Source organism: Dioscorea cayenensis, chromosome 12, assembly GCF_009730915.1.
Source record: "Dioscorea cayenensis subsp. rotundata cultivar TDr96_F1 chromosome 12, TDr96_F1_v2_PseudoChromosome.rev07_lg8_w22 25.fasta, whole genome shotgun sequence".
Lineage (NCBI taxonomy): Eukaryota > Viridiplantae > Streptophyta > Magnoliopsida > Dioscoreales > Dioscoreaceae > Dioscorea > Dioscorea cayenensis.
Genome location: NC_052482.1, coordinates 14,643,981 through 14,654,547, shown reverse-complemented (window position 1 = coordinate 14,654,547; position 10,567 = coordinate 14,643,981). Strand labels below are relative to the sequence as shown.

Genomic DNA, 10,567 nt, shown 5'->3' with positions numbered 1-10,567 from the left:
ACAAAGAATCATTATGGGAATATGTTTAGGTTTATAAGAATCTTACTTGTTTGTTATCCAATTATTTTTTTCATATTAAACATTTGGTGTGTTGTTTTATAATTTGATTAAATATAATTCTTTGTGCAGAGAAAATACATGGTCCCTCAAGAAGGTAAAAAGTGGGTTATGGCTACTATCGGAGATAATTGGATAAGTGTAAGGTGAAAAAAGAAAATTACTATAAGTACAAAACTGATAATCTTAGAATATTTAATTACCCACAACATACTGGAGAAGATAAATTCAAAGAACTTTTGAACTATTGAAATTCAACTAATGCAACGGTATAAAAATTTTTAGTGTTTAATCGCTTTTATAATATCAAAACTATTTCTCCAAGCTAAGCTAATAATAATGGAAATCTTTATGTAGAGAATCACCGAAGTAAATACAAATAATCGAAAGAGACTAATTAATATGCACACGGTGGGTAAAAAGAGTTTGCTAGGATAAGAAAACAAATTATAAGTGTATGTATGTTTTTGTATTTTTAGATTTGATATTCTAGGAATGTTTTGATTAGCTTGACTACACTTATTATCATTAGTATCGTTTTGGTTACCTTGACTATACCTATTATGATTAGTATTATTAAAGAATTTAACTTTGTGGTCTTTTGAAAATATTTGTAATTGTATTGTCTTTTTTGTTGGTATGATAATTGTTATGTGTGGTGCTACATTTGATTCTTTTTGGATCATATACAAGTTCTTGCAAATGAAAATTATGTTTTATTTTAAATTGATATTCTAAGAGAGTTTTGGTTAACTTGATTAGGTTACCTTGATTATAGTTATTATGATTAGTATCATCGATGAATTTAATTTTGTATTATTTTGAAATTATTTCTATTTGTATTTTTTTTTTGGTATGATAATTGCTATGTGTGGTGCTACATTTGATTCTTTTTTGATCATGTACAAGTCTTTGCTAATGAAAGTTATGTTGTTATTTTTATTTTTATTTTTTTGTTTTTTTTTGTGGAATTAAAATAACAAGATGCAAATGAAAACAATGAGGTACCAACTACTACTACTCTTTTTATTGAGACTCAAAAAAGATAACCGAACAAGACCTGTAAGGAGTCCTTTGACGATATTAGCAATAAGATTTTAAGGATTTCATTTTATTTATATGCTTTTACAATATGATTTTTTGGAATGCGATATTTTGTCTTACACATGATTTATATGCTTTTATACTTGGAGTCTTTCACTTTGGGGGTTTTTTTTTGTTGGTGAATGAGGCTTTTCTTCCTATTTTAAATTTGACTGATATTTATTTTTAATATATATTGGAAGAATAGATAATAAAAAAATTATATTTGAAATAATATGTCATTTTTAAGTTCATAATTTTTCTAAAATTTGAATATATATATATATATATAATTAAATATTATAAAATAAATATTAACATAAATAGATGAGTCCAAAAATTATAGGCCTTGTGTTTTTCAATTAACTAATTCACTAAAATTGATATTAAAAACCAATTAAATAAACAATATTTACATAATGTATTTATAATTGAGAGTTTTTATTTTCCAAATTTAATATTATTTGTCAGATTTATTCTTTATTTATCATATTTTGTGCTTTTAAAAATTTTTTTTGGAAAAAACTTAAATTTTAAAGATTTTTGAGGATGGTAATTCATAAATCATGAAAAACATATTTATAAATGATAAATTGATTTTTGGTTATCAATTAAATAAACAATAGTTATTAAATGTGTTCGTAATTATAAGTTTAAATTTTTTTTAAATTAATTGATTGCAAATTTTTTATTTTAATTAATTGAAACAAAAAGTAATTAATTAAATAAACAATATTTACTAAATTCCATATTATTAACATATACAAACATACATCAAAACACAAAATCCTCAATCATAACTTGCTTTGAACTAATAACACAAGAGTACAGCGATAACAAGGAAAGCTGCAAAAAACACTCAAACACACACTACTCTACTATAATAACATCGATCACATATAGGACAACTGTTAACACATATCAAACCACTACTCAGCTTCGCACTTTTGGTGCCGTCCATCACAGTTCTTTGCTCAACGATTGCACCATATTGAAGAACTGCATGAGCATCGTCATAATTTGTGGTCATATCTCCAAGTACTCCATACCACCTACGCAGTCGTGGTATGTGTCGTGGTTCAATATGGTATCATTCCATGTAGATATCTTGAAGCTCAGATGCAATGATTGTGCTGAAGTGTCTAGTGTTCATGCTCACCACTAGGTGAGTATGCGGCACTAAGACATGTGCTTCAGCTCGCTTCTGTCCAATAGGTTCCATATTAGGTTGGTCCATTAATGTGGAGCTCGGGGTTCCTTGTGATACCTCATGAGCTAAATCTTGCTCGTCAGTAGCATTGGCAACCACAGTAACTGTAGCAGTAGCAACAGCTCAAGTTTCTTCTTCTTCCTTCCTTCTTTGTTCCTCTAAGAGGTACCTCTCCACTCTCTGTCTTTTGCTCCTCAATGAAGTTGGTCCTCGTTGATGTCTGGATGCTATGGTTCTCACAACAACATGCAAAAGTGACTGGCTCTCTAAAAACACATATTCTATTTTCCCCAATTTAAAAACAAGCCCCAACAATGTAGGCCAAGTACTATACAACTACAGTGCAAGTAGGGGGTCAAAGAGTCTGTCAAGGCACATCGTTTACTGAGCTTCCATGCTATAGATAGCATCCAGTGACTCTTCACATAGAGGTATGTATCCCGAGGCCTGTTTTTGACGCATCGAAAATGTGTCGATCTTTGATTATTTTCAAACGGATTCGGGATCGATTTGGAATCCATACATTAATTATTTTCTTTAAATTTATTTTATTTTAAAACATACAATAAATTTTAGTTTTAAAATTGATGTTATTTTGAAAGTAATTAATAATATATTCGTAAAATTTGGAAAATATTATTATTAAAGAAAGCTATCAATAAATTTTTAAAATGAATAATAAAAATATAAATTTTAAATAAAATATTACTATTACATTCATATTAAATATATACTTTCACAAAATAGAATGTTCAAGGATTTTTGGGTTTTTTTCTCTTTTAAACTTGGGTCAAATGTATATATATTTAAAATATAGAAAAAATAATATTAATAAATACTTATGAGTGCAAATAATTATGTTGGCATATGTTTTTTAAAGTAAATTTATTTACAAATAAGATATTTACAATTCGTGCAAATATTTATAATTTTTATGAATATATTTAATTTATATTTTTATATATAATTAAATATAATTAAAATAAAATTTCTTGGTGATAATAAATTTATATTTTTACAATTCCGTTGATAATAATCAAACAAATCCGTTAGTGATAATAAAATAATTCCGTTGGTAATAATCTGAAAATTCAGTTGGTGATAATAAAAATTCCGTTGGTATAAAGTGCTAAAATTCTGTTGGTGATAATAAACAATTCCATTGCTGAATTCAATTTGGATTTAGGTTTTTATGAGATAAGTAATCCACCTTGACCTCTTGTATTTTAGAATTATAAAATTTCAAAAAACATTTATGCATGTTTTACTTGGGCCATTGTAGTTGTTACTCCACAACTTATTGCACCTGCTTAATCATTTAGTGAAACTATTTATACATACATATATATATATATATATATATATATATGGTGCCCACGTTCTACCTCTTCTGTACTAAAAACTTATTAATCCTTCTTTCCATTATTTATTTGTTTATTCATTGTTTTATTTACTAAAATACCCATTATTTTGCACATTTATTATTTATGTGTTATCTTTCTATTAAAAAGAGTAGTTAATTATCATTTTAATTAGTTATTTTGAAAATAATTGTTTACTTTTATAAAGTAGTAGCATGAGATGGTTATTTTTCTTTGTATGAAATTGTGCATTTCTGCTTATTTGAAAAATCGGGGAAATTCTGAATATCTCTATACATTGACTCAAAGATTGTTTGAACATTTTTTTGTCTCCAAATGAGCTATGCTCAACATAATTTGTGGGGGTGAAACACTGGCTTTGTTGACAAGAATTCTATAAAAATGAAAGTTTAACACCGGTCAGTCGATGAAATAATAGCAACCTCTGATATTTAGGCTCTAGTCACCAAGGGTAAATAAATGAGCTCTATTATTCTAGCTCAATTCATCGAGGTTAAACAAATGATCCCTTATATCTATAGTCAATTTGGAGACATTCACTATTATTTGAGTATTTGTTATTTTTCTGTTTTACATTTTTAGTTCGGGATATTCCCCATATTTGTGGGTTAATGACTACACTTAACTTGATTATGCTACCTTCTTTTTCCTTATAACATTGGCAAGCTCTTCATTTGGCCTTGATTATTCTGTATATTGCAAATTCCAGTTTCTATTTTCAAAATTTGGACTACTTAGTAGCCTAGTGAGCTCACGAAATTGTTTTAAATTCTTCTCAGATGATTAGGAGCAATAGACCTGGGGATTATTTAGCAAGCTACCAGTTGTACTATTTTTTTCCCTTTGGAGTTGTATCTTAAGTTGTTGTATTTGTTATTTGGATACCAAATTCTATATTTTGGACACTCTTATATTTTGGGCATTTATGTATTTGAACCTCTATTGTATCTTTAAGTTGTACTTTGTATATTATGCTATTTCTATTAGTTGTTGTTTTCTTCTAATCTAAGAAGAATTTTAATTAGGCCTTGTAGTTAGGTCAAGCCATATGGAACTGCGGTCGTTTGTCCGTCAAATTCTGCTTGGCTCTTTCTGGGGCGTCATAAGAAAATTTTAAAGCATATCAAAATCTTAAAAGGATTACTGTTTGAGAAAGATAATTAGATAATTTCCTTTCATTTCGTAGAACAATCAATATATAGATCAAGATTAACCATCAAACTGAACTCTAAGACCTCCTCAACAATGGTCAGCCAGTTAAGGAACTCCTCCGCTTGTAGTCCACTATGGAAATTCGGAATATTGACCCCTATACCAGATTCCCAACGCCTATCTTCATTGTAATGGTGTCGAGTGCCATCGTCACGATCTTGCCATCCCCGATGGTCTAAGAGGCGGCCAACTCGCTGCTCAAATCTAGCATCATCATCACGATCGTAGATCTCCTCCATCCCTTGCATAGGGTGACCCATACCTCATCCTCGCGGTGGCATGATCGATTCGGCTCTGGTACAAAACTAATGCAGCGGTATACTTAAGACCGTTGATTCGCGCATGAATACTCGATAACAAGTCTTCCAAACTCCTGTTGATCAACGATAACCAGGATTGAGGAAGGATTAAAATCTTATTACTCAATGAAAATGATGATCACCAACTTGTGACTTTTGTTCCTTGACCCGTTTCCCATCAAATAGACCCGATAGAACCATAAAATCCCGTTACCCGCCAAATTACCGAAATACCTTTGCATCGAATTTCTTCATGTACACACATGCTAATTCATCTACACGCCCGTTATCAATGCTGTTTGAGAAAGATAATTAGATAATTTCCATTTATTTCGTAGAACAATCTATATATAGATCAAGATTAATCATCAAACTGGAAGTTAATAAAAAATAATGAAACAAATTAAAAGATGGAAAAAACACAACCAAGTCACAAAAAAGCCACTTCTCACTTCTCACTCCCGAGGGAAAATAGCGAAACGCAGTTTGCAGCACCGTCAGGATAATAAGAAAAGCTGCAGCAATAAAGGAAATGGTAGTCCAACTACTAGTAAAATGAGTGTTATAAAACCTCACTAAAAATTTGTTCTTCTTGTGCCTCTTAAGCCCATACAACACCTCGTGGTATTCATGCAAATCAGGAGCCAAATCTTCGGACATCTCATTGCATAGTTTAGCAACCTGCTCATCGGTCCCTAAAGCATTGAACAGTACACCTGCCGATCTCATCTCCTTCACATCATCTGCACTGTGAATGAGACAGTCCAAGAACCAAACATAGGACTGGATCCCATGCTCCAGTCTGCTGTCCGGGCACATCTCCATTGCTATCATGTTCATGAATCTTGACTGGAATGAGTCATCTATGGTTATCCGAGGGAGTGAAAGATAGCTGTGGATGAAGCCTTCTTTGAATATTATGTCTCTCAAACAGAATGTGTCACTTTTCTTGAACTCAATGCCGACGTCCTTCATCTCAGTCACTGACCGGAAGAGTTGCCAGTCTCCTTTTACCACTACACCTGGGTTGCCTGCCGCCTTGCCAAGCAACGTGGTTCTGAGGAGGGCTAGAAGGTGGATTGGTTCAACTTTACTTTCCACTGTGGTCTGCATTTTGGTTTCCATCACTCTCCTAATGAACGCGTCTATGTCCACCTTCATGGTCAAGTTCATCAGGGCTTTGAGAACCCGGTAGGGAATCTGGTTTTCAAGCAGGAATATATCCCTGAGAATGAAGCCATGAAGATTTTTGCTTATCTGGAGATCTTGCAAGTTGTCCTGCACATATAAATCAATGAAGCGGAGGAGGAAACAAGCATCAAAGAACATGATTGTGAGGAACTCATCTTCGTCTATCTCCAGCTTCTCTTTGTAACACTAGTCTCGCTTCAAAGATGGCATCCTCAACCTTTTTCTCGAAGTTGTCTATCGTTTTAGTTCCAATTAACTGTTTGGCGGCTAAATACTTGTGATTTTGGAAGTGTTTGAGATCAGGGTTGTCATGGTGGTAGGGGCCAAGGGCTATGACTTCTGGGGTGAAGAGCTTCTTCACCTTTGACTCTGACTTGCAGAGGATTCTGGGAACTCTTTGAATGAGAGGTTGGCTTTCCGTGGGGAAGGTCTTCCAGGTATTTTTCACAGTCATTCATCAGGATTTTCCATTCACTTTTGAGAACAGTGGTAGTGGTGTTGCTCTCAATAAGCGGCATGATGAACAATAAGAGAAGTTAACGAGAGACTTGATTAGTAGTTATTACTACCAAACAATGGAAATTAGGTCAAAGTAGTATTGAGTATGAAATGATTTATAGTGAGGAATCAAGACAGATGATGAATGCTCATGCTTGTTACTCAACATATTCAGTGGTTGTTATTTCCTTTCTTCCTTTTGTCTGTTTTTTTCCATTGTTAAGCTAGGTATAAGTGTTTTTTCTTTAAAGAAAAAGGAAAAGAAAGAATTCTTTCCTTTGTTAAGCTAGGTATAAATTGTCCTTATCGGTTAGCACTCAAAGAATCAAAATGATTGTAATGAATTAATATTACCAGTAAAGCGTTGTATAGGTCTTATAAGCTACTCTTTTTTTTCCTAAAAGTTGAATTTGAGAAAAATCAATAAAAGTTTACCAACCATTCAGTAAAAGCTTGCTCTTATCAAGTGTTTTAAAGTTTGATTGACCTGACTTCATAGTCAAACAAGCTAGCTAACTGCAATGAACTAATGAATAATGATAACATGTGAAGCCCTATATAGTGTCATAAATTGATTGGTTTATTTCCAACGTTAAAATCTTAAGAATTGTTTTAAGATTAAAATATATTTGGAATTTTCAGAAAATTGATTAATTAATTACTCCACTATTTCATTCATTGTGTTTTCTCTATTGTTAATGGAAATATAAAGCTTGTTAATATAAAGTGTTCTTGGGTTTAATTATTAACTTAATGCAGGCTTTCAGAATTAAGATAAGAGAATTAATTACTTGTGAAAGCCTTACAAAGTATAAATAAGTTGGTCAAAATTTATAAAAACAAAAACACCTTACCAAACGTATTTTTTTTTTTCGTTTACAAAATTTAAAATTGGCAACAAAAATAAAAATTTGACAACAATACCAAACGAGCCCTTAGTTAAGGTATTTAAAATTTTTTTTTTCTCTTGTGGAAACTGTAAAGTTTGCTAGCCTACATGGTCTTTATGCTTGATTGGCCTGAACTCACACTCAAAAGAATTAAGATAATGGTAATGAATTAATGATTAATTGTAAAAACTTTATGGAATATTATAAATTGAACATATGTTTGCAATGTTGAAAATATGATATATTATTTTATTTTTTGATAAAACTGATATATTATTTTATATTAAAAAATTTCAAATTATGAAAATTTTAAAAATTATTTATTTGTCTAAGATTATATATTAAATGATAATAATATTAAATATGTTGAAGGTAAATGATGATGATAAATAAAAAAGAAATTAAAATATAAAAAATATATTCAACATTTTGGAAGCAAAACAATAATGTGAATGTTGAGGTAAAAACAAAAATGAACAGTGATTGTATCATTTTATTTTAGGGTTGTTCCTTGGGTGACTCTATATTTTATTTTATTGTCACAATGGCCTTAAAACTATCAAATCATGGCCTAGTCAACACATAAGTGTTGATTGGGCTGGGTGACTAGGCATTTTTAAAATTTAAAAATGATCACTTTTTTGCATATTGACATTTTAATTTTTTATAATTATTAAAATAACTTATTTGTGGTTTTTTTACCTATTTTTTTTTAAAAATATTATTATTTTCTTTAAAATCTTTTAAAACCCATTTATTTTTAAAATAATAATATATTATTACTAAAAATAAAATAGTAACCATTACTCGAAAAACATAGCTATTTCATGTGTTTTCTTTTTAAATTTTTGCTAGCACCTTAAACCACAATTTTGTTACTATGATGCACACATAAATATTTTAAAATTAAATTAACTATTATTGATATGGTTTTATAAATTGTAAATAGATTATTTAATTATTATTTTTAATAATTTTATTTGAGTGACTTGTAGTTTAAAAACAATGCAAAACCATGCAGCATAGGTTTAGCTATAAGGGCCTATAGTCTACTAAGAAGGGAGAACACATATAAACTAATCATTGCTCATTGTATTTACACCAGATTATTGAAAGTAATAATAAAATAATCTATTTACAATTTATAAAATAATATCAATACTAGATTTTAATAATATATTATTATTTTAAAAATAAATGTTTTTTAAAAGATAATAGATTTTATAAAAAAATAATAATAATTTTAAAACAAAAATTGGTCAAAAAGCAACAAATAAGTTGTTTTAATAATTATAACAAAAAAAGTCAACATGCAAAAAGTCATTATTTTTTTTAATTTTAAAAATGCCTAGTTAGCAGCCCAATCAAAGATATGGGTGCTGACTAGGCCATGATTTGATGGCTCTAGGTTCATTTTGACAATTATAATGGATTTTAGGGTCATTTATGACAATAAAATAAAATATGAGGGGTCATATGGGGAAATAGCAAGGATTCCACATAAAAAAAATTATCTACTTTTATGAACATTGATAAGCATGTGAATGTACTTACAATATTACTAATATGACTACAATCGCTACTATCATTTATATTTGGCATGATCATTTGATTGAAGGCTAGCAAATTAGCAATGTTTTGAAACCCGACCCGGGGGTATGACCCTAGAAAGCATCCGGATCATGGGTCAATGGTTGAACTAAGGTTGAACCTGGTTGACTCGGTCATAAATATAATATATATTTTTACAAATTTAATTATATATAAATATAAAAAATAATATATATTATAAGTTACCAAAAATTAAAAAAAACAACAATGGAAAAGTTCAACAAATAATTAGTTTTTCTTATAATTTATAAATATTAATTTAATACCATAAATACAAATTCAAATAAAATACAACATAATAATAAATAAAAAGTAATACAATACAATCTAATAAATAATAAAACTTAGGAATCAAGTATTGAGTTTTGAATCAAATTTTATACGTAACCCCCTATATCTACATATTTATTATTTAAAAGTTTTAATTTTAAACATATAATAATATAATTGGGTTGACCCGGTTTGACTAGACCGGGTCAGTCGGTTCACCAAGTACTCGGCCGGGTCAACCGGGTTAACACTATACCCCAACCAGACCAGGTTTCTTGATGGGGTCTAGTTCAACCGGGTTGAACCATCCGAGTCAACCAGGGTTTCAAAACATGGCAAATTAGTACTTAGTTTATTGTTTTGATGGAGATGGACCTAGGGCATGAGCATATAGGATGATGCACAAGAGAACAATATGAAGTAATTCTTAAAAAGAGAAGAACCACTCTGCAACAAAACAAGGAGATTAAGCCAAAGCACAGGTCCTTATGGTCAAATTTATTGGCATAAGTCCTTGACAAAAAGATCTTGTGAAAGGACATACCCATGTTAGCCAAAGCATACTCGTGAGACAAAAGAGCTTACAGACAAGTCTTACATCAAAAGGCTAGAAAGAAAATATCATGCCCCATTTCACAGAATCTGGCATGTGACAACCGTCGTGACAATCTCGAGGAATGATATACACCATCTAACCCTCGAATTGCTGCAAGGCTTACAAACTCCTGGATTTACACAATACTATGCACAAATCGACAGTAAAGAATCCAATTGGTACAAAATCAAATAATTGCACAGGGAAGCAAGATTTTCACAAAGCATGTTAATAGAATTCAAGAAGATATGTAAATCATAAAGTACATC

At 30.3% G+C, this 10,567-nt stretch overlaps 1 protein-coding gene across 1 annotated transcript; it reads right to left on the bottom strand.

The window, feature by feature from the left end:
- Positions 1–5,570: 5,570 nt before the first annotated feature.
- Positions 5,571–6,700, bottom strand: LOC120273191. Its single transcript, XM_039279828.1, has one exon. It carries the CDS (start codon positions 6,570–6,572, stop codon positions 5,571–5,573), a length of 1,002 nt encoding a protein of 333 aa, XP_039135762.1. The 5' UTR covers positions 6,573–6,700.
- Between the last annotated feature and the right edge of the window lie 3,867 nt (positions 6,701–10,567).